The sequence below is a fragment of the Arachis hypogaea genome, chromosome 8 (genome assembly GCF_003086295.3).
Source record: "Arachis hypogaea cultivar Tifrunner chromosome 8, arahy.Tifrunner.gnm2.J5K5, whole genome shotgun sequence".
Classification (NCBI taxonomy): domain Eukaryota; kingdom Viridiplantae; phylum Streptophyta; class Magnoliopsida; order Fabales; family Fabaceae; genus Arachis; species Arachis hypogaea.
In genome coordinates this window covers 35955487-35979611 of record NC_092043.1, presented here as the reverse complement: position 1 = coordinate 35979611, position 24125 = coordinate 35955487, and the positions used below count along the sequence as shown (strand labels likewise).

The 24125-nt window shown below is 35.1% G+C and overlaps 4 protein-coding genes across 4 annotated transcripts; 3 read left to right on the top strand and 1 right to left on the bottom strand.

Annotated features, from left to right (window-relative positions):
* The first annotated feature begins 4266 nt into the window (after positions 1-4266).
* On the top strand, positions 4267-6463 carry LOC112707244 (protein translation factor SUI1 homolog 1). The gene is made up of 5 exons (XM_025758914.3): positions 4267-4510; positions 5097-5185; positions 5401-5606; positions 5685-5738; positions 6238-6463. Exons 2-5 carry the CDS (start codon positions 5149-5151, stop codon positions 6280-6282), a joined length of 342 nt encoding a protein of 113 aa, XP_025614699.1. The 5' UTR covers positions 4267-4510; positions 5097-5148; the 3' UTR covers positions 6283-6463.
* Positions 6464-9613: 3150 nt separating this feature from the next.
* LOC112707243 (DDRGK domain-containing protein 1) lies at positions 9614-13124 on the top strand. Its single transcript, XM_025758912.2, has 8 exons — positions 9614-9995; positions 10122-10230; positions 10540-10646; positions 10968-11069; positions 11164-11322; positions 11478-11534; positions 12180-12216; positions 12691-13124. Exons 1-8 carry the CDS (start codon positions 9876-9878, stop codon positions 12894-12896), a joined length of 897 nt encoding a protein of 298 aa, XP_025614697.1. The 5' UTR covers positions 9614-9875; the 3' UTR covers positions 12897-13124.
* Positions 13125-14258: 1134 nt separating this feature from the next.
* Positions 14259-17283, top strand: LOC112707242 (COBRA-like protein 10). Its single transcript, XM_025758911.3, has 2 exons — positions 14259-15406; positions 15579-17283. The coding sequence occupies exons 1-2, from the start codon at positions 14416-14418 to the stop codon at positions 17000-17002; spliced, it is 2415 nt and encodes an 804-aa protein (XP_025614696.1). The 5' UTR covers positions 14259-14415; the 3' UTR covers positions 17003-17283.
* An 878-nt stretch (positions 17284-18161) lies between these two features.
* On the bottom strand, positions 18162-23717 carry LOC112707241 (uncharacterized). Its single transcript, XM_025758910.3, has 11 exons — positions 22682-23717; positions 21836-21931; positions 21165-21268; positions 20615-20877; positions 20196-20318; positions 19875-19963; positions 19600-19705; positions 19331-19428; positions 18864-19124; positions 18614-18697; positions 18162-18519 (listed from the first exon to the last, which is right to left on the bottom strand). The coding sequence occupies exons 1-11, from the start codon at positions 22784-22786 to the stop codon at positions 18505-18507; spliced, it is 1344 nt and encodes a 447-aa protein (XP_025614695.1). The 5' UTR covers positions 22787-23717; the 3' UTR covers positions 18162-18504.
* Between the last annotated feature and the right edge of the window lie 408 nt (positions 23718-24125).

Sequence of the window (24125 nt, the reverse complement as noted above, 5' to 3'; positions counted from 1 at the left end):
TATAATAGAATAGGATAAATTTTTTTATTAGATTACGAAGTTAGAATGTTACTAATTGCAATATTTACGAGGACTTAAGAAACTCACATGAAGTATGGTGAAATCTTGACACAGTTAAGCAACACATGCAGATGTGCGGCATTGATTTCCTTTTTCTCTAACCAGTAGCCACTGTCCACACCTATTGCATCTCCTTCCAGAGCAAAGATTACGTATGTTGTTCCACCCGATGATGATTTTCTCCACTCATCGTTCCTTGCAAGCCTTGTTATACGTGACTCAACATAAGACTGAACATAGAATGAGAAAAATATGAATGTTTTCTTAGCTAGGTGGACTGCTAAGTGTTCCATAATGTTAAAAAATGATAGAGAGAATATCCTCTTTAACTTACAAAGTATGATGAAAATGTTCTTATCCATGACTGTGAGATCATTAATACTAAATTTGACAGCACATAAATCCCTAAAGAACTTACTTATTTCTGTGAGTGATTTCTGTGAGTGATTTTCAGATGTTGGTTGAAAGTTCTCTGAATGCAACTGGAAGTAAAGGCTTCATGAAAACATGACAATCATGGCTCTTCAACCCAACAAGCCTATACCTTGTGACACGTTTGCACACCTACTCAAGTTAGAAGTGTAACCACCAGGAAACCTCAATCCTCTCAGCCATCTACAAATATTTTGCCTCTGCTCCTTTGTTAGAGCGAACACTACCTTTGGTTTAACCCATCGCCCGTTATCAAATCTCCTTAAGTTCAGATCTGGTCACTTGCAAATGTCCATCAAGTATAATCGTGCCTTATCATTATTCTTTGTTCACTCATCGTCTATTATGGTGTGCATTATATTATCGAACACGTTTTTTTCAATGTTCATCACATCAAGACAACGTCCAACCAAGTTGTCTCTCAAATAAGAAAACTCCCAAAATATACTCTATTTAGTCCAATTATGCTCCCGATTATATCTCGGAGATCTCAAATCTGTCCCATTTTTGACGATTGTTGGGATTCTGCTGACGCAATTCCAAACTTGCCTACCATTCAAATTTACGGGTACTTCTTCGTGTTCAGTTGTATTCTTTTTGAACAAGTCCCTGTTGCGCCGAAAAGGATGATCAAAGTCGAGGAATTTTTTATGGTAATCAAACCATGAATTCTTACCGCCAGTCGGCAACCAAAATGTCTTTGTATCCTCCATACAAATGGGGCATGCCATTCTGCCCTGAGCGACCAACCTAACAATATGTCGTATGTAGGAAAGTCATTAATGATCTACATCAACGCAGCCTGCAGTTCGAAGTTTGTCTTCGTCGAAATATCATATGTTTCTACGCTATCAATCCACAACTCCTTTAACTCATCCACCAAGGACTGCAAGAAGATATCTATTTTGGTCTTTGAATTTCTGGGATCAGGTATGATGCAAATTAGGAACATGTATGGGTCCTTCATGCACATTTCGGAACACATATTATACGGTGTCATGACTACAGACCAATAAGAATACACGTTACCGAAATTGAAAGTCAGTACAAATCTGTCAGAGTACAAAACTAGTCTAACATTTCTCGTCTCGCTCACAAATATAGAATACACCCGATCAAAATGCTTCTAGGCTTTTCCGTGTGACAGGTGCGTCATGATTCCACTATCCCTCTTGTTGTTACTATGCCAGGTCATGTGAGGGACCAAACTTATTGATGCATACAATCGCTTCAATCTAGGCATCAAGGACAACTAGTGCATCTGTTTCATCAGAGCTCTCTTTAACCGACATTTACCAATTTATTCTCTCTCGACTTGGAACCTTGGTGATTTATAAAATATGCATTCAGTTAGGTCTGAATCCCTCTTGTAATACAACATACACCCATTCAAACAATAATCAATTTTCAACGAATTTAGACCCAATTTCAAAACTAGCTTTTTTGCTTCATAGTGGTTTTGGGGGATGCTAGAGGTCCTGACAGGTACCAGTTCATTACAAAGGGTGGTCCACTTATCAAAGAACTCTTGCATATGATTTGAGTCTGACTTAATAGTCATCATTCTAACACATGTAGACAACTTCGAATGAACGCAATCCTCATACAACGGTCTCGTGGCAGATTTTAACATATGATAAAATATCCTCGCCTCCAGGTTAGGTTCTTGTTCATCCTCTTCTAGTTTCGTAACATCTGTTGACCGAACCCTCATTGACCGATAGTCGGACCTATTCAAATTTGAGGCAGACCTGTTAATTTCCTATTCGTCTACTTTTCCATGCTTCGTCCACATCAAATACCAATCTTTGAACCCGTTATAATAAAGGTGAAATGTTATATCAGCAGGACCTAACCACTTAGTCAGCCGACACTTTTCACACGGAACCTAGATACCCCTTCAGACTTAAATGGTTCCATGCTGAACACATGCCCGATCAATGTGTCAACTCCCTCAAAGAATTTAGGTCTTAATCTACCCTGGTCTACCGTTATCCCTATCATAAGTCCATAGACGATAACTTGGAATCATATTGAATTACACACACTAAAATTTGACAAACAAGACAAAATTATTAATTTTTTTACAAAATCTGGTAGAGCATACCCTATAGTTATAATCTTCTGTAAACCAAACAAGTTTTAAAACAAATAACACAAAATTTTTACAGAATTTTTTCTTAATTCAGAGACATCAATAAAAATATACAAATTTTTACAGTGAAAACAATTGCAAGCATATATTAGAACAAACACAAACTCAATAACATATCAAATCCTAACTTTTGGGTGTCATTTATCGCCCCGTTAAACTACCAATCAAAGATGGAGGTGTTTGATATCACAAAATGAAAATTAAGGTACGTACTACTAATACTCTCGGAAGCAAGCCAATAAGCTCTTCTGATGCTTTCCCTCAGAATAGGGCTGACAATGGGTAGAGTAAGGTAGGGTTTGGGCTCTACCCTAATCCTACTCGCGGGTTAAAATTTTTTTTTAATTCTATCATACTTTATCTGTGAGTTGAGAATTTCTCTATCCTAATCTTACTCACACTCTAAAGTTCTAAACCCTACCTTACCCTACTTTATGTGCAAAAAAATCAAAATTTTCAAACAAATATAAAATTTAATTATTCCAAATTTCATACATATAAATAAAAAATTAAGTTCAAATTAAAATTAATAAAATCTTAAAAAAAATCTAATACAAAAGTACAAATAGCATAATCATCAAGTTCTTAATAAAATAAAAATAAGATAAACCTAAATAAATGTCTTGTCATATTTCTTCTAACTCCAAAGTTCTTGCAATATTACTCTTTCTCAATTTAAAAGATGCATCATCATCTTTATTTGCAGTTTAATAATAAGATTTTCTACTTAAAAATTAAATACAACATTTTTATTATATATAATTTTAATACTATTATAATTTATAAACAAATTAAAAAATTAAAAACATAAATAACCTCTTTTAAATGAACTAAATTAGTAAATTAAACTATTTAGTAATTATTTTAATTTTTTATAAGAGATAAGTTATAGTCTTAACATCTATTTTTTTACTACATATATAAGTTTTATAGATATATTATATAATATAATTTATGATTAAAATCATATATGTGTTGTCAGTCCTACCTGAGAGTAGATATTAAAAATCTAATGTATTTTTTAAGAAGACACTTTTTTGATCTAACTTTTTTTTTGTCAATAGATTAGACAACTCCCAATCCTAGATACACAATACATTCACACATTATTCACATATTTATCATATTTTTTTCTCAAATGTATTTTCTAGAATTTGAACTCTAGATCTTAATAGTAAAGAAGAGTGAAATACCACTTGAGCTAAATTCTTCGGCCTTTTTTGATCTAGCTAAGAAGACTTACATAGTTATCATTAGACCAGGCCTTGTAATGCCTTCATTGAACATTTGAACCTGGACCTGGCTTCCAGGTACCATAACTCCTTGGGCCGCTAAAACGTACGTTGGCCCAAAATATACAAATATGTATGTATGACTTACTTGGTCAAACTTTGGAGGGTTTTTAAGTATAATTTAGTCATTTACTATTTCGAATTTAAAATTTATCCTTTTAATTTTCTTAATAGCAAGCATGCCCTAGTATGATAGTACTTTGCTTTATGTGAATTGACATCTTTATCCTTCTACCAAATCTCTATCTTTCTATCCTCACTCTTTCTCAACAACTCAGCTAACTAACTCGCCGAGATATTTATACACGTGTACTCACCCAAGCGCGTGATTTACATTAGCCACTTCTGAGAGTAGAAGTATAACTTCACACGTGATGCTCAACTTAACCTCACAGCTCACGTTTCTCTATATTTTCTTTCTTTCATGAAATCTCGTTCTCACTTTCTCTCCTTCGAAACACTGCAGTCGTCACAGAGAGAGAAAGGTTCTGCCTTATCCAATTTAGGGTTTCAATCCGATTCGGTTTTTTCACCCTCGTTCTTGCCATATCGAAACCCTAACTAGGAGCAGGTAACATCTAATTGTTTTCCGTTTATGTTATCCCCTTTTTTATTGTTTTAAGATCTAATTTTGTTTCAATTAATTTCTCCCTAAGTTCTTTCTTAATCGAAGCTAAAATTCAATATATTTTCTCTATAAATTTTTGGGGGTTTTGTTTGATTTCAATCGGATTCTCCATGTAGAAACAGTATGCATGATCAAGTTTTGTAATTCAGATCTAGCTTGCGATTCATATGCTATCTTACAATTATTACCCTTCTCGTGGTTAATATCTTCTGTACCTTCTTAGACTTAAGAAAATAGCTCCCTTTGTGTTTTTATTTTTTTATTTTTTAAGGTCCCGTTACTTTTTCCTTGGTAATTTTCGGTTTCAAACTTTGGGTAAGTCTCGTTTCTCAACAAATATCGAATCGTCTCGTTACTGCTGATTTGGAATGATTTTATCATCTGGGTGGTTTATTACTATACTTCGATTTTGATGTATACCTGTGGAGGATTAGTAAAAAGTGATTTTTAATTTTTGATGATGATGTGTTGTGTTGTTGCTGAGCTTTTTGTTGTAGTAATAGAACTAACATGTTGATTTTGATTCCAGGTTTCAACAATCTGTTGGTAGGACCTTTGTTTCTGAGAGAGAGTTAAGGTTCATGTCTGAATTAGACGCTCAGATTCCTACTACCTTCGGTATGTTCTACCTTGCAACTTCTGTACAAGTGTTATATGTGGATTGATTATTATTATTATTATTATTTGTGTTTTGATTTGTTGGAAAAATTTTGATGCTGATGAATAACTTGGCATGTATTTTGGTGTGGAATACATGGTTACGAGCTGTATTGTGATTGGTTGTGTAAATAATATATGAACCCTTGTTGGGGGTGTGTGATGATACTTTGTAGATCCTTTTGCTGAGGCAAATGCTGAGGACTCGGGTGCTGGGTCAAAAGAGTATGTGCATATTCGCATACAGCAGCGGAATGGTAGGAAAAGCTTGACAACTGTTCAGGGATTGAAGAAAGAATTCAGCTACAACAAGATACTTAAAGACCTTAAGAAGGAGTTCTGTTGCAATGGTACAGTTGTTCAGGACCCAGAGTTAGGGCAGGTATGTGTGATACTCACTTGTTACTTGTTGGATGATGATATAGTCCTTGCTTCAAATAACATTTTTGTCTGTGAATAGGTTATTCAACTTCAAGGTGATCAGAGGAAGAATGTGTCTACCTTTCTAGTTCAGGTAAACTATAACTCCCATCTTTGGTGTTATGCAGTTAGTCTATAGTCCAAATTAGTTTGTGTAAGTGATCTTCTGAACCTTTTTTTAGTAATCTATTATGACCCCCATGGTTTTGTCTGGTTTGTTATCCTTCTCGTTCTGTTCATGCTTAATTGCTTGTTTTTGTATGCATGTTTGTCTGATAATGGATTTGTTGTTTTTGCTTTTGGTAATTCTTCTCCAGAATTTATTTTCTTTTGATTTTGCTTTGCACTGGAACTGTTTTCCAAATCTCTACAGAATTTATTTGATTATGTGGTTATAATGTGATGTTCTGAATGGTTGCATATTTATCATAGACTCGTAGTAGAAGGTAAGGTGGAAGATACTTGTGAGTGAACATTAATTTATGCGTGTTTCATTGAAAACGTGGCCAATGAATTAGTGGGAATATTTTTTGTTTTTAATTCTTCACCTGATTAAATCCTTTCTTTTGTGCTCCCCTTGTGGACGTGGACAGGCTGGTATCGTGAAGAAGGAGCATATCAAAATTCATGGTTTCTGAGCTTCTGGAATCTTGAGTTTGTCTTTTCTGGCTCGCTGCGAGTCATACATATATGTGATTGGTGTTTTTTATGTTGTGCTTTCTTATAATGTGTAATGTGGGATTATGGAATTTATGACTTTAAGTCCTATTATCTTAAATAAACCAAAGCTATGGAGAGTCCATTACTACATTAAATTCATATTGGAATTCGGATTCTTGGATGCGTTAGTTTTTATTTACTTATGGGTATCATGTGCCGAACATTCCCCTGTTGGGATGATCCGATGGTTGCATGAGTTGATCGTTTCTAAAAGATTATTGCAATAGTGAGTGCGGGTTGAATAGAGTCATTGACGAATGTACAGCGAATGTGGAAGATAGTTCGAAATACAGGTGGGACTTCGGCTTCGTGTCTATATTATTGACCGTATAGCCGCCACCATGGCCACGACCGGCATTTGAAGCACCTAAGAAGTTATCCTTTATTTTATATTTATTGCATCAATTACCAGTCGTCATAAGTTCTTAAATAAACTATTATAAGAGAAAAGCTGGAATCCATGTAATTTTTACCCCTACTTTCCATACTCCCGCTTGTTTTACACGTGCCTCTTATAATCTAAATAACGAATCTTTATTTCACGTGCCTCTTATAATCTAAATAACGAATCTTTATTTTGCGTTATCAACGTTTCTCAATGTAAACTTTTTTATACAATGTAAATTTCTTTTGCGTTCTTCTTTTTCTTCTTCTCTTTTTTATTCTTCAATCTAATTAAATTTGTTATTTTTTTCTTTTGTATTATTTTTTGCATTATGGATCTGGATTGATTCAACGTAATTATCTTTGTCGTTCATCATCTTCTACGTTTTTTTCTTTGATATGTACTTTTAAATTGAAACAATGAATAAATCAACTTTAAATTAGTTGAATGAGTGCGATTTTAATGATTCTTCTCAAATGCATCAATTTGATGAGGTTAGGATTATTGAATTCTGAATCGAATTTAATGGAATGAAATTTTTAATTTTATTTGAAGTGAATTGAATGTACTGAGGTGATCTACATCTGAATTGAATTGGTAATATGTAACTATGAGTAATTGTGAGTAACTCTGAGTAAACGTGAGTAACTTTTCGGTTCGGTAAGTACTAAAGAGGTGGTTCATCACTTTCATGTTTTCGGTTTAGTCCGCAAAAAGGAGTCTAACAAAAATTAGACTAATATGTTCTGTTTTCTTCCTTATGCACTATATAATTGTTTTACCGTAATTAAGATTTCAGTTCATCATAACTAAGATTTTGGTTTATTATGAGTATTGTGTTCGGTTTACCTTGAGTACTGTGTTCGGTTCATTTTGCACTATTCAAAACTTTTCTTCCTCACCTTCTACTGCTTCTTTACCAGAGAGAGAAGGAGGAAAAGACAAAAAAAAAAAAATACAGCAGCAACAACAATAAAAGAATGACGATAGAATTTCAGGGTTTAGGGTTTAGAGTTTATGGGTTCAGGGTTCAGTGTACAGGGGTTTAGTGTGTTTCAAACTTTCGGTTCGCCCTGTGTATTAATTTCGGTTCACCGTGTTCATGGTTGAGGGTTTAGGGTTTAGGGGTTTAGGATTTTAGGGATTTAGGGTTTACGGTAGGGTTCAGGGTTTAGGGTTTAATATTTAGGGTTCAGAGTTCAGTGTTCAGGGTTTGGGTTTAAGGTTTAGGGTTTAAGGTTTAGGTTTTAGAGTGTAGGATTTAGGGTTTAGGTTTTAGGGTTTTAGGGATTTAAAGTTTATGGGTTCAGGGTTCAGTTTTTAGCGTTCTGGTTTTAGTGTTTAGGGTTTAAGGTTCAGTGTTTAGGAGTTCACAATTTTTTGGTAAACAGGAGAGCAATTTGAATCACTCTTCTGAAACGAATCAAACTGACAAAGTTTGGATTATTCAATTTTGAATCGAATTGAATGAAATGCAATTGCTAATTTGAATTGAATTAAATGGATGGAGGTGTACTGAATTGTATTGATAATATGTAAATTGTAGGCAGAGTTATTTGAATTTGATTTTATATAATGGATTATGTTTCGTTCACTCAATACTATACAATTGTATTGTTTTCGGTTCACAATGAGTAATGTGTTCGGTTCATTCTGCACTATTCAAAACTCTTCTTCCTCACCTTCTACTGCTTCTTCACCAGAGAGAAGGAGGAAAAGACAAAAAATATAGCAGCAACAACAACAAAAGAATGACGATAAGGAGAAAACACGTGAAGAAGAAGGAATGCGAAAAAGGAGGAGGAGGAGAAAGGAGGAACGCGAAGAAGAAGAAGACGTTCCGTGCGTAAACGAGCATGAAAAGAAGCGTGGAGAAGAAAAAGCGTTGGACAATTTCGTGTGTATTGGGCGCGTATATTTCACGTTTCATTTAATGGTATTGAACTTTTTTTATGTTAGGCCAACTTGGTTACATGGTTATATAGATTTGTAGCATCTCGCCATTATAAATTGGCAAGTTATCTTCTTATAATTGGTGCTCTACTTTTTGTGACCAAAATAGAAGCTACTTTTAGAAAACCATTTTTTAGACTAACAATATTAAATATCTTAAATTCTAATTAAAATATCTCAAGATCAAAAATTATTTTTTATTTTTTAAACAGATCGATAGGAGAAAAAAAAAAAAAAGAAGAGAAAGAACAAGTGTGGGGAAGGGGAGGCGATTGCTACGATGCAAGGCTGACGCCTCACGCACCTCAACCTTTCAAGTAACACTAGGTTTCTTCCTTTTTTGTAGATAGGGGAGTCCTAATGAAAGTGTTTAGAAATACAAAAGAATTAACTATAGAAAAAATTTAAAGTATATCGATATATTGCTATTTTAACCTTCCAAGCAACACTAGGTTTCTTCTTTTTTGGTAGATAGGAGAGTCCTAATGAAAGTGTTTAGAGATATAAAAGAATTTAGAAATATAGAAGAATTAACTATAGAAAAATTTTAAAGTATATCGATATATTGGTATTTCAATAATTTTTAATTATTGATTTTAATTATAAAAAATATATATAATGTATAATTAAGATCAACGTTAAAATTTATTAAAATACAAGTGTATTAATATATTTAAAAGATTTCTTTAAATATCTATCAAGAATCTATTTATTATAAATTTAAAATTTGTTGTCCGCTAATAATTTAAAATGATATTTATTTAGGTGGACGAGTACATAAACCTCTCAAGTGATCCAAAATAATTTTTATACACATTAAAAAATAAAAATTGATTATAATGACTTGTAAATACTAATTTATGACTGAACTAAGTTACAACAACTAAATACATCCAATATTTGTGGCTGAGGCTTGTGCTAATGGCAAATATATTTGCCTCCTAAAACTGCCACATGGATTTGAATCTCGGTGAAACAGAGTATGTAATGTGTATGACTAGGGGGTGTTGTATTGACAAAAAAAATACATCCAATATTTGAAGTATATGTTTCATAATGCATAAAATTTCCCGAAACGTCAGAAAATCAATTTTCCCAACACCAAACAAATAAATAACAAAACAGGAAAGAAGAAAAAAAATCCCAAAACGTTGCGCTGATTCTGCAGCAGCAATGGAGGAACTCTTCGTAGCTATACTTTCGATGCTTCTGGTTGTAGCACTGATTCCACTGTACTTATGGAAACGCCGCCAGGATTCTCAACCATATCCTCACGCCGATGAACCGGTCCAGGTGCTCCACTCTTTCTATTCTCTTTTCATTTTTTCATCTACAATCCAAAACCCTAGAATCGATAAAATTTAGCTTTTGAAAATAGAAGTGGATTGCTTAGATTAACTGTAATAACGAAATCCTCAGGCTCCCCGGGGAGAAGCGGTGGTGCGCCCAGCCGGAAACCGCCGAATGCGTCGGAGACCTGCTGCATCTGGAGCTAGCACTTCGACAGCTCCGCCTGCAACTGCCGAAGGTTTGTTATACATTTGGATTGAGCTGAATCATTTTTACTTGCGTTTCGGCGTATTTCTTTGCATTTGAATGCAATTATTTTGTAAATTAAAATTCTAGGAGATGTAATTCGAATTAGAATGGAGAATTAGGGTGTTATTTAGGGATTTTATATTTGTTTAGTGAACGGTTTGTCATTAGGCTGTTAGTATGTGATGTGAAGACTTGATGTGTACACCGATGTTTTGGAAGCATATATGCATGTTGCATCTTGAAACTTTGACACATTTGTGAAATCAAATGATCAATTGTATACATGGCATGCAAACAGAGTCTGGCGATGAAAGTGAGAATGAAGCTGCTGGTGGCGAGAATTACGAGGCTAGAGCAGCAAAGAAAAAGGAGATTAAAAGGCAAGAGAGGGAAGCTCGCCGACAGGTATCCATTTCTTATCATGTATATTGACCAAAAAAGACGGCTATAGTTATCTTGATACTTAAAAACAATAGGAATTACTGAATTAGTTTTTCTCTTGATTGTTATTTCTGATGTGGCTTGTTACCACCTTGTATAGCAAATGTGCTGTGTGCATTTAAGATGCATTGGGAATATGTAATCTGTACTTCAATTCCCAAGCAAATGCGTAAATCATCGAGAGTTGGATACAAGGACTTTGAAGAATATTTGACTGAAATTCTTGTTTTTCCATTTCCTTTGAAGTTTGAGTAGTATTTGCATTGTGTTACATCTTTTTGGAAGGCTGAAGATGCTGCACGAGAGTCGAAGCAGGCCAAACAAGATCGTTACTCAGAGATGCGGAGGTTGAAGGATGAAGAACGTGAGGCAAAGGAGCGTCAGTTGGTGGGTTAATAGCCTTGTTGCTGATTTGATGTTAACTTTCTTACCGTTTAATTGAAAAAATGCATATGCTTTATCGTGTTTCACTTTCATACAGGAAGAGGAAGCCAAAGCTCAGAAGGCTAAGGAGGAGGAGGCTGCGGCAATAGAATTTGAGAAGTGGAAAGGTGAATTTTCAGTTGATGATGAAGGTACCCTTGAAGAAGAACAGGATGGTACTGAAGACTTGCTATCCAATTTTGTTGAATATATACAGGTTATTCTCTGATCTGTTGTGTTTTCTACACTTACTTTTCCCCCCTTACTAAATTTGTCAAAATTTATATATTCAGCATTAACTAGGATTCGCATCACCTTTGAATATAGGTTTTGTAGCTATTCTAATTCTTTTTTGTTTTTTCAATTATTCAGAAGCAGAAATGTGTTCCCTTAGAAGATCTTGCTGCAGAATTTAAATTGCGAACGCAGGTATTCCTTATTTCCTAATCTTTTATCTGAATTAGCCTTTATATTCCATCAGTTGCCCCTTTAGTTTTTCCTACACTAAATGTAATATAAGTGTTACTGGGAGAAAGCATTATAACATAATAATTATGCTGTGCTGATAAGTTTATTGATTTGGAGTGTTACAAAAGGATATCTGACTGAGAACACATGCCAATTCACAAATTATTAATATTAGGTTATACATAAGCTGATCCTATACTTCTATTCGTAGTGATGCATGCCACTAGAGTGTATGGTGACCCATATACATCATAAGCCACCAACTTTACTGACCATTAAATTCCCACTATCTAATTTCTGCTCAGTATAATTTAATGCGAGGCAAAAGACAGAAAAGTGAAAGGATATATTAGAAAGTCAGGCTTCCTCTACTCCCTTCCCTCCTTTCAGAAAAAGAAACCAGAAACAAAAATCCTGTTCACCATAACATTTCATGGGTTTTGGATCCCTTTTTAAGCTCTCTAGGTAATAAAGCAATATGTATAACCTTGTTTGACTCAACATTAACGCAACATATCAGTAGATGAATCAAATTGTTATAGTTTTGCCTTCATTTATATATTTTTCGATGGACTTCCTTCTTGACAACATGCTCAACTAATGCAGGAATGTATCAACCGCATCACCAATCTGGAAAGTATGGGTAAGAGCCTTGCTCTTAAATTCATTGCATGCATCTTGAAAGAAGTTAAAATTTATACATTCTTGACATCGTTCCATTTGTAAGCATTTCTACAATAAATTAAGTACTGCATTTCTTTTGCAAGTCTGTGTAAACTCCAAATTTTTGTTATGGATAAGGAAAACTTTTGAATATGTGGAAATCAATTTAAATCGTGTACCTGATTTCAAAAATGTTAATATGTTTTTATCATATGCTTAGGCTTATATAAAACAGCACTGTGGCCCCCTCTCCGTGTTTTGGCTTATTGCTGAATATAACAGCTATTAGGGAGATCAATGTTCTAATCACGATTACCGTGATCATCATGTCACTTAGATTCAGTTCCACAAAACTAAAATTCATGTATTGTTGAAATGGTGGTTTTTTTGCATCTATTGTCCTAGATATTGTGGATTCCTGCAAAAGCCTAATTAATTTATTTTTGAGCACCAGGCCGTCTTTCGGGTGTGATGGATGATAGAGGGAAATACATATACATCTCGCAGGAAGAAATGAAAGCTGTTGCTGATTATGTTAAGCGGCAGGGAAGAGTTAGCATTTCACACCTAGCTAGTAAATCGAACCAGTTCATTGATTTAGAGCCAAAAACTCAATTCACAGAGGACATTAGTAATTTGGACGAGATAACTGTCAACTGAATCTGACATAGTTTTTGACTACTTGGTGAAGGAAATCATGTGATGTACATCAGAAAAGAAAAGTTGCATTCATGTTATACTGAATAGAAGTTAGTACATGACTTTGATCAGCTTTAGTATATAACTGAAAATTTGAATGTTCTTTTCTGCCAAAATTTGTATGGAAAGAAAGGAAATACATAGATGGGAAGTTTCCACGTTTCGTTTTCAGAAACTATTTTTCAGAAATTTCCTTCTTTGTTCCGTAACATGTGATTCTCGCATAGTATTTATTAAATTAAAAAAAAAAGAATATATCCTTATGTGAGTAATAATGCAAATAATATATAGTACTAATTATAAAGGATTATTTTAGTATTGTTTTATCTGAGGAATTTTCAAATCTTCCATTCTTAACCCGTTACAAAACAAAATTATCTTGAAATTTTTACAGCACAACTCTCTTGAAATTTCGAGTCTTTCGGGAATGGTTGATATTCGAAAATGTTTTGACCAAAGTTTAACAAATATATGTAAATAATATTATTCTTAAATAATCGATATTGAGAATAAATTTTATAAAACTTGAAAGCAAATGCTTTTTGAAAGTAATTATATTTTGGGTAGCAGGAAAATATAAAACTCAATAACATAAAACTTCTACTTGAATTAGTTTTCTTTACGACCAAGTGAACACCTAACTAACTAACCGACAAAACTGTCACCTTATCATGTAACAAATACTTTAGCTTGGAAAATTAGTTTAATTAGTTTTTAATAATACTATACTCCATTCGCTCAAGGAGAGTGGTAAACCGTTTTAACCAATTGAACATTTGTACCCACCGAGTCTGTAATAAGAATAGGAGCTGCGTACCCAAAAATAGACAATAAAACCAAAAGACAAAGTATTATAACAAACTGCCAAATTTGACAGCCGTTGATTAAAAAAAAACGAAAAGAAAAGAACACCAAAGTTGATGGTTTGAAATTAAATTATTTACAACCTATTTAGTTACATTGCACAAAAATTTCCGCTTCACCCGAATTAACGTTTTTTTACAACATTTTACATATATAGATAGACGAAAAAAACATAAACTTCCATATTTAGGCTTTACTCATGTCGTTTTAAAGATACACATTTATATGTTCACCTCATTTAATAGGACCCTGTTCCTTATCAACCTGTTAATAATCCACATATATATTATACGCTAGATTTTCTCACCCACTAATACCATGCATGCATAGCGTGCAATCTTTATTTTCTTACCAAAAATATCACATTCACAATACCGGCCTGTTCCCCGAAACAATCGCAAAAACCAGCGGCACCAAGCTCCACCATCACAAGGTTCTCCTAAATTCATATATTAACCGTTTTCCTTATTCACTTCCTAACCTTTCCCACTCGGCTTCGCCGTCTCCGGCGGCGATATTTTCCTATAACCATCATTGCCGCTATTATCACCACCTCTCTTCATCCTAGCCCACAATAAAATAAAAAAAACATTGATCAGATTTTTTAAGGAGAACGATGGAAGTTGCTAAAAGGAAAGCAGCTTCCACGTACACAACCCTACTCTTGATATTCCTGTTTCTCTTTTTGAGCTTTGGTCCTTCTCAAGGACAAAATGCAGCCGGTGCTGACGCCGGCAAAACCAAGCCGGCGGCATTGGCAGACGACGAGACCAATTTAGATAATACAGCCGCGGAAGCCAAGATTGGCAAACCAGCCAAGGCTGCAGTTGTGGGGGCGGCTAACAAGCCCGCCGCGGCTGATGACGGGGAGGCCGATATCGACGATAAAGCCGCGGCTGACATCGCGGCAGCCAAGGCAAACAATAATCCCACCACGGCTTTAGTCGCGGTTGAGGATGACAAGCCAGCCGCAGCTGGAAAAGCAGCAGCTGAGGCTGCAGATGAAGCAGACGGCGCCGTGGCTGGAAAAGCAGCAGCTGCGGCTACAGATGATGCAGACGGGGCCGCCGTCAAAAAGGCCAAGCCTGTCAAGGGGGCCGTCGTGACCACAGCTGCACCAGCGACCGACGTTGAGGTAATTCCAGCTCCTCCGCCTCCACCAGCAGAACTGCAGGTCTGCAATGGCGTCTTCCTAACATACACGCTGATATCACGCGAGAAGGAATACCCATTCGTGAAGAACAAGTCAAATCAAGCATATGCCTTCACGTCCCAAGCCACGATTACAAACGTCGGTGACGAGGAGGTGAAGGGCTGGAGGATGTACATTGGGTTCCAACACCGAGAAATATTGGTTTCCATGGACGGCGCCGTCCCCATCGACGCGGAGGACTTCCCGGCTGCCGTGGGGAACGGCACCACGATCGCCGGAAACCCAATGGTGGATCTAAAGACTGCGATCTTGACGGCTAATGATTTTACACAAATGTCGGTGAGAGTTGGAATGAAAGGATCACAGTTCGGTCTTGGTGATGGCGCCACCCCCATGCCTAAGACCATTAAGCTTATCAATAGTGGCTTCAAGTGTCCCGCCTCTTCTCGCAGAGGTATGTCCGGTGAAACTTATAATGCAATTTTGTTTGTATGAAGATAATTTAATCAAATATTTTAAATTGTTTATTAATTTTATTTTCTGTAAACTAGCAAAATTGCTAATTTTTTCTTTTATGTCCATATTAATTTGAAAATATTGTGTATGTTTGTGGATGCATGATGCAGGGTCAACAATGATAGTGTGTTGTAGAAAAGACCCTAAAGCGAAGGCATTGGCACTTAAGAAGACAAAGTACCCACCACGTGGCAAAGGGGATTTAACCATTTCATACGACGTTCTACAAGCTTACCAGACGAGCTACTACGCTGAGGTGACCATCCAAAACAACCACCCGTTGGGACGGCTGGACCACTGGAACCTCACGTGGGAATGGCAGAGGGGCGAGTTCATCTACAGCATGAAAGGTGCCTTCGCGCGCGTCAAGGACCCTTCGGAATGCTTGTATGGCCCTGCAGGCCAGTACTACAGGGACTTTGATTTCACCCAAGTCGCCAATTGCGAGAAGAGGCCCATTATCTCTGATCTTCCTTCTGAGAGAAAAGACGATGAAAAGGTGGGGAAGCTACCATGGTGCTGCAGGAATGGCACAGTGCTGTCACCTGTGATGGACAGGAACCAAGCCAGGTCAATGTTCCAGCTCCAAGTTTTCAAGATTCCACCAGATAACAACAGAACAGCACTCACACCACCCATGAAATGGAAGATCGACGGCGTCATCAACCCCCACTACAAGTGCGGCCCACCGGTCAGAGTGGACCCCGCAGAGTACCCTGACCCATCAGGTCTCCAGGCTATTCACACCGCCGTCGCAAGTTGGCACATCGTTTGCAACATGACAAAGCCACAGCCTCAGAAAACAAGGTGCTGCGTCTCATTCTCTGCATTCTACAACGAATCCGCCATCCCCTGCAACACTTGCGCTTGTGGCGGTTGTGACGGTTACCAGCAATGCAACGCAAAGGCACCACCCATGCTTATTCCACCCGACGCACTTCTCGTTCCGTTTGTTAACAGAACCGCCAAGATGAAAGCGTGGGCGAAGATGAAGCATTTCAAGATTCCCAAACGGATGCCTTGCGGCGATAACTGTCCCGTTAGCATCAACTGGCACGTCAACTCCGACTACAAAACTGGATGGACAGCAAGGATCACGCTTTTCAACTGGGAGCGCTACGCCTTCGATGATTGGTTCACTGCTCTTCAGTTCCACAACAATTCTTTCAGAGATTTCGATGAAGTTTACTCCTTCAACGGAACCAGAATCCCAGGCCTTAGAACCGTCTTCCTTCAAGGATTTAAGGGTTTGAACTATTTGGTGGGACTCACCAACGGAAGCCGCATCGGTGACCCACACGTGCCCGGGAAGCAGCAATCCGTGCTGTCCTTCAAGAAGAAGCATTCGAAGAAATTCAACATCAGAAGAGATGCATTCCCAACGAAGGTTTACTTCAATGGTGAAGAGTGTGCACTCCCTCCAACTACTCCTTCTAATGGTTCCTCACGCATCAAGTCTTCTCCGATCAGTTTCCTTGCTGTCACCATCATCGCATTCTTGTCGTTCTTCGCCATGACCGAACGTTTATTCTGACCTTATTAATATGCATGCATACGCGACGCACTGACATGCATCTCTTTTTTTGTCTCATTGGAACACTTCAATATGCTTTATTTTTTTATGCTTCTTCAGGGGTTGTATTGGTCTCATTAAAAGACCATACAAACAAACCGAACGGGGAAGATAGCTAACAATGTGAGGATGATGACGAAGTAATTCAGTGTGTTTGTGTTAACAAAACGAAATGTGAACTTTCACGTTCAGTGCTTGACTTATGACTAGTACATACATATATTATTACACAATTAGCTGGACCTTTTGTTGTGTGACGATATGTTTAGTGTATGTTACTTTTTGTTTTTTTTTTTATTACTTTTTAGTTATATAGTGGATCAGATTATCAAAATGAGATTCAAATAACTTTTTCATATTATTTTTTTAGAGTAATTTTGATTCACTAATAATGTAAAATGTTTTTTGCAGTCGTCTAATCAGATCTTTTCTAAATGACCATGCTATAAATATAAAAAATAATTATTACTTTTGCTTACATCATAATTAAATGAATTAGATGCAAATATAAATTAAAACAACTTTACATTAACAACGTGCGTATCAAAATTAAATTATTTTTTTTAGTATAAAAGATAATTTTATTTTTTTGAATCATTTTTCATACTAAAAACACTGATTATATAAAAATAATATACATAAAAGTAATATATATCACCCTATTATATCTTAGTCTCATTATAGATTTGATTGCATGATTATGGTTGGAAATGATTCGAATTAACCTGAATGTAATTGACTTGAATTGGATTTAAATAAAATTGTATCTGGAGAATTGGAACAGTCGTTAAAATAATAGAATTAAAATGAAGTAATTTCATTATTTTTTGTTTTATTCCTTCTCCAATTTTTTTCGTCGCACTTTAAGCTTCATTTAAAGATTTGTGGCTAGCTAATAAATTGCTATATACACAAGATAAAATTCAAATTCCAAGACTTTTAAGTAGATTAGTAAGTTAATTACTAGACTAATACAAATTTGTGCTGGAAAGTTGCTATATGAACCCTAAAATACCGAGTGTCCCAGGCATTCTCCTTTCAAAAGAAGCTGATTGAGAAGTAGAAATGATAAATTTTTATTCAAAGAAACTAACCACTGGACGAAGAGAAATATCAGAAATTGAAGGCTAACACAGATAACTATTTCCTGTATTTTTGAATTTTTTATTGCTTTTCTTTCTTTTTGCAACAAATATATTGCACAGTACAAATTACAATCTCAGTCCCACATACAATCTTGTTCTTTTACACAAGAATATTTTCAAAAAATGAAATTATGTCACAATACAACAATTATCCCTCAAGAGTTTTGATGGATGTATACTTGGATCCTTCTTTTTAATCTTGTAACTCCAGTCCAAATTTGGTGGACTCCATTATTGTCTCCATGAATAACAAGTTACATTGCAGGAAGCAACACCTCGCTTGATCAGTGAAAAAAAAATCATTGGATATATTCAGTCTTACGTTTTCTTGGCCTGCAGCAAAATTGCAAAATACTTGTATTGAGGGGATGGATGATAGTGTATCAAAATCGAAGTAAGGGTAAAATAGTGTAAGAGATCAAATTACCTTTCTCAAATATTTTTTATGAAGTTTCATAGCCCCGGAACAAGCCTTTTTAGCATCTAGATTTCCAGTCATGTCATTCAAAATCTGAAAAGAATTAACCAGAGAACCAAAGAGGAATTACTATATATATAGAAGAAAATTTGTTAAGGAATAATAGGTCCTTGTTCAATATAAATGATAAAATATAGATTCTCTTAAGACAGCATTCAATGTGAACAAATGAGTTAAACAAATATGTCCCAAGACTAACCTTGACAACATCATCCAGACCCCGTGCTTCATGTAGTAGCTTTGAACTTTTATCTTTCAACACACTAGCAGCAAGGAAAATTGATATAGGAAGAGGAGTTTCGGAGTTCTTTGCCCCTGTTCTCATATTTTCTCGCTCATACTTTCCACATTGTCTAATTGACTTCACCTTCCCTCTAGAGCTCTCGGCGCTTGTAGGAGCTCTCCGAGCATCCTCGTACATCCAAAACAAATCAGGATCATACTCTAGAGCCCACATCATCTGTTAAAAATGTCAAGTAATTAGTTGTCAATCATCATGTTACATAGATTCCTAAGATGTCTTCTTCAAACTAAAGGGATCCTTATTCTATAAACAGTTTTAATGGAATAAATACAAGGGTTGCACACCCCTCAGAGCAACTTAAGATTTCTGTTCAAGAAATATAAGACGATATATTTCGAAAATACAACTGAAGCTAAACACACCTCCCAAAGGTATAGTGAATCACAAAAGGAGAATTCTCGACGAAACTGAACCATTAGCATCCGAAAAGCAAACAGATAATCACCTCCACCTAGTTGCTCTGTTTTCAGAAGACAGCATAACAAGAAACATCCGTTAACAACTTATAGCCATAACAATACATTTTTCACTAATTATTTGTTAACATAACAATGACACATCAAAAGTTAGAAAAAATTCTATTGTGAATTGGACAGTAAATAAAGTACAGACTCGCATTTCAAGAAAATACCTAAATGTTTATGAAGTTTTGGATCTAATACTTGAGTAATTGAAGCCAAGTTACTTAGTTGAGTCTCCACTCCAACAGAACGATCAGTGCACTTGAAATTACCTCGCTTTAAAAATTCAATAACACATATCAGGTACATTAATCAGACATGTTAGAGGGAAAATCTACTAATCAGACACTCATTTATTTATTTTCAGTCTTTTTACCAAATGTTCACATAGAAAACTCTGAAAAGAAGTTGGTCATAAAATAGAGCATAGAGAAAAGGTACATACAAGTCTGCGCATTAGACGCTCAAAGCACCAAAATGCATCTGCTTCATCCTCAAGAAGAATTATCATAGGTGAGCATAGGTCACTCATCCCTGTTCCAAATTGAATCAGTTAAAAGTATAGGGTCAATAAACTTTTCAAATATAAAAGAACAATAAAAAGCAGTTACATGAAATTATCACTAATACTGGGATAGAAATAGGATCTTCAAACTTAAATCAATAGGAATATCAAAATATAATATTGCTCTCTATAAAATAATAATAATAATAAAAAAGAATCAAATAAGTGAGATTCAAGTGGCCCACTTGTATAAAAACTCACCTTGACCATAGCCAACATCTTTATCTAGCCAAGCATAAACTGCAAGAATATCCCATAATTTTGACAAGTTCTCTTGCTTCTCGTAAAAGACCAATGTCCTATCAGTGCGAATCACGTCAAGACCTAAATGAGTTTGTGCACGAAAATGGTCAGCCACCATGTGAATCATATTATAGTGGTACAATTTTATCTTAACACATGGGAAAACTTCCAAAAGAGAACTGTACCTACATTCCTACCCATTTAAAAGAAATCAAAATAAAGGGCAACTAAGGTAGCTATAGCATTTGTATAACAACGCATTTCATGCAGAAAATAATTGCTGGGATTGTTTCACTTAAAACTTAGACTTTGAATGCCTAAAACATAAGTAGTACCTAATAACAGAAACACAAAGATAGTAAGAATGATTCACAAACCTATTTGATGAAGAGTTAACAGCCACTGGATTACTCTCTTGTCTGTCACCTTTTCTAAATTATTTCTGGCATCTATGCTTGAAGACCTATAATTGTCTTGAGGAACTAAAACCAATCCCTTGTCTGGATTTGATTCCAGCAGAACTGATGGATCTTGAATCGGTTGACCATCATCGGTAATTACAGGAGATGAAATATATCTACCACTTCCAACAAAAGGAAACATTTGGCGACATTCTTCCTTCCATCTAGCATATTCTAACCTGACAATAGAAACATATAATTGATGCTCGGGTAATGATTTGTTATATTTAAAAGTCAGAAATGACAGTTTCGAATCATAAGTATTATTGTGTTGTCCCTGAATGAAGGGTGTGGAAGCAATTGTTCTCATCTTTTTGAGGCATATCAAGCCTACAATGAGTCAGTGACATTATAGACATTCCATTTTCATAAATATTTTATATTTTTTAGGATACTGTGATTATAATAAAGGTTAACAAAAAGGAGTCTTATCAAATATAATCATGAAATGGGAAAACTTGATTACCTTCGACGCTGTCTTATTTGTTCTCGTTCATCAAATGTACTCTTTGGATCATAACAACCAAGTAGAAATTCCCAAACTTCTCCCCTAATTGATGGATGGATTCCCTGATTCAATAAACATTTTAAAGTAAGAAACAACCCCCCTAGTCGCATATAAAGAGAAACACTTGTTCATTTCTTTTGATTGTGCACAAAGCAAACCTATGTTGATGAAGATTTTAGCCAAAATAAAAGAAATAGTAATATGAATATATGATCACCTGTTACATGCACACTCATGATCATGAAGGAAGAAAAAATTCAATATGAAGAAAACCAGACATTGGGAAATGAATTTTCTATCACTATCATCTGTCTGTCCTTCACGAATGAACACGGATTTATGTAAGAAGAAAACTGATACTTAGATTGATGTACACACTGCAATGCCAGCCATAGTAATAGGATCTCATATTCTAAAGAAAACCAAAACAGGAAATAAAAGTGTTCAACTATATTATATGGTTAGTCCAACCTAACTTGCATAAAAAGAGAAATACCCCATGTTTTTCTTACCAGCTATAGCTTCCTATAGCACCAGACATAATATAACTGAAAGTAGGAGAGGATCAAAACTTCATATCTTAATCATAGTACAGTGAACAAGCATTTTAACTAAAAATATGGACTTACCCCTCTGTAGATTCGCCTTAGAATCTTTCCTATATCCAGATATCCTTCTTCAGTAAAAGCAGCATGCCATTTTCTTGGACTCAGTGTTTTACCGGGCTGGAAAGACAAGTAAAAAACAAAAGAAAATCATATCAGTGAATCAAGATTGGCAATCAAAATATACATAGAGTATAACTTTGAATCCAGTTGCAGAATCATGTAGTTAATTTGTCATTTAATGTCTCACAAGAATGAAACCCAACAAGGACAATAATTTTGTGTTTGTCTTTGTCATGATCCATTACAAATTACCAAGGGTATCATACTCAAATTCAACTTTCTTTTACATTTTTTTTAAAAGAAAAGTTTTAATCTTATCAGCAAAGCAATCAACCTATTAAAACTAGCAGTCTAGTCCATATGTAGTATTAATAAATAACAAATAGTTAAATGAATATACCCCTAAGGCATGGAACTATATGTCGTGAAACCATTTATTCAAAAAGCTTAAGCTATTAGATAGAGTTTATGGTCAAAAAGCTTAAACTATTAGATAGAGTTTTGGTTATACATGAAAGCTATATGGATAAAAACACCATCATCACAACCATTGTTGACAACCCACTCAACATCTTTACCCGAGTGTATGGTTTTCGATCATCTTAAATTCCAAATGAACAAGTAACTGATCTAGCTCAATACAGCTCAAATGACTTAATACATTCATATAACCGTTTCAAACTCATACCCACGTGCATTGCTCATAAAAATCCCAGCACAAATTTTCCAACTACCCAATAATATTAGTTCTTCATCAATACCAAATTTAAAAAATAAAATAAGGAATCCCAAAAGGAGGGAACAGACCTTGATCTTAAATCTTGAAACGGGAACATCGTTGATGCACTCAGGACGAATTTGATAGAAAGAATCAGCAGGAACTCCATTATCTCCCCACATCTCAAAGATCATCAAGGGACCAAAAAGCAACGATTTTTGCCTTGTCTGGTACCAGTGATCAATGCTAGCACACAGAAGCTGAAACCCTTTGGAAAGATCAAGAAAACCCAGAAACAAAATCCTCTCTCAACGGAAGAATTCAATGGAGATCCAGCTCTAGAAACTAGAAAGCTGCTATCTTTTTTTGTTTTTTCGTACTTAATTGTTAGTTAGAATGTGTTATGGTGTTGTGGGGTATGGTAGTTGAGAAGTGTTTTGTGAAAAATGGTGATTGAGGAAAGTGCAATGCCTTGTCAAAAGGGTCGAACAAGAAATTGAAGAGATTAATTAACTTCACGAATCACGACCCTAACACTCGCCGTTTAACGCGTTATTTTGCTAGAAATCGTGTCGTTTATGAGAGTGTTTTCTGTCGTACTATCGAGACAATTAATAATTGAATTAGACGCTTTACCAAATTATATTGTTACATGTATAGAGATTAATGTTATATTATCTTCTATTTCTTGTTGGTAGTTGGAATTTATTATTCCAGATGAGAATATCTTACCAAAAGATTTTCTTTATCACTTTACTTTTCTTAAAGTGAAGCATTATGTATTTATGTAAGCTTTAACTATTTTGTTTTTGGTCAGAAACAAATGCGAGTGAAATGTTTTGAATTAAAAGATATTATTGCAGGGTGCAAATAACAAATCTAATTGGAGGGGTGTATCGGATTAACAGGAACATGATTTTTGTTGGATGCAAATGTAATATGACTTATTTAAAAATTTTGTTGAATATTAAATATACCATATCAATATATCTGCATTTCTTTTTTTGGGGTACTGAATTGAGAATGGACGAGAATTGAGTTGGTCAATTGTATATGGAAAAGACCGACCATACTCTAAGATGGGAGAGAGACTTGGTCATGATCTTGTCCAAGCTTTTACGCGGTAACATGATAAATTAATAATGATCAGTTGTACTTAATGACTAAGCATGTTGTGGAGTCTATGTTGACCAAATATTTTTAGTGTAATTAAATATATTTTAAAAATTATTTTTTATTCGGTCTTTAGAGAAAAAAAAAATAATAAATAAATTTTCGAATTTTTTAATAATCAGTACCGTAAAAATAAGTATAAAAAATTAAAATAATATATTATTAAATTTAAAAACTTACTAAAAGCTAAAATTTAAAAGACATAGCATTTTTGATATTTTTAATCTTTGTTTGAAAAATACTAATGTGGATCTTCGGCCACTTGATTTAGAACAACATAGTTGAATAACGATATTAACGTAATTGGCTTGGATTTTGAGTTTTTTGTTTTCAAAAAATCAACTAAGTTTTATATCAATA

Excerpts from the sequence above, each read along its gene's own strand:
- LOC112707244 (XM_025758914.3), top strand. The coding sequence starts at position 5,149 with ATGTCTGAATTAGACGCTCAGATTCCTACTACCTTCG. Across the intron at positions 5,186-5,400 it reads TCAGATTCCTACTACCTTCG|ATCCTTTTGCTGAGGCAAAT; the intron begins GTATGTTCTACC and ends GATACTTTGTAG. Across the intron at positions 5,739-6,237 it reads TGTCTACCTTTCTAGTTCAG|GCTGGTATCGTGAAGAAGGA; the intron begins GTAAACTATAAC and ends GGACGTGGACAG.
- LOC112707243 (XM_025758912.2), top strand. The coding sequence starts at position 9,876 with ATGGAGGAACTCTTCGTAGCTATACTTTCGATGCTTCTGGTTGTAGCA. Across the intron at positions 10,231-10,539 it reads TCCGCCTGCAACTGCCGAAG|AGTCTGGCGATGAAAGTGAG; the intron begins GTTTGTTATACA and ends GCATGCAAACAG. Across the intron at positions 12,217-12,690 it reads CACCAATCTGGAAAGTATGG|GCCGTCTTTCGGGTGTGATG; the intron begins GTAAGAGCCTTG and ends TTTGAGCACCAG.
- LOC112707242 (XM_025758911.3), top strand. The coding sequence starts at position 14,416 with ATGGAAGTTGCTAAAAGGAAAGCAGCTTCCACGTACACAACCCTACTC. Across the intron at positions 15,407-15,578 it reads TCCCGCCTCTTCTCGCAGAG|GGTCAACAATGATAGTGTGT; the intron begins GTATGTCCGGTG and ends TGCATGATGCAG.
- LOC112707241 (XM_025758910.3), bottom strand. The coding sequence starts at position 22,786 with ATGATCTTTGAGATGTGGGGAGATAATGGAGTTCCTGCTGATTCTTTC. Across the intron at positions 21,932-22,681 it reads TTTCAAGATTTAAGATCAAG|CCCGGTAAAACACTGAGTCC; the intron begins GTCTGTTCCCTC and ends TTGTCTTTCCAG. Across the intron at positions 19,706-19,874 it reads AGCGTCTAATGCGCAGACTT|CGAGGTAATTTCAAGTGCAC; the intron begins GTATGTACCTTT and ends GAATTTTTAAAG.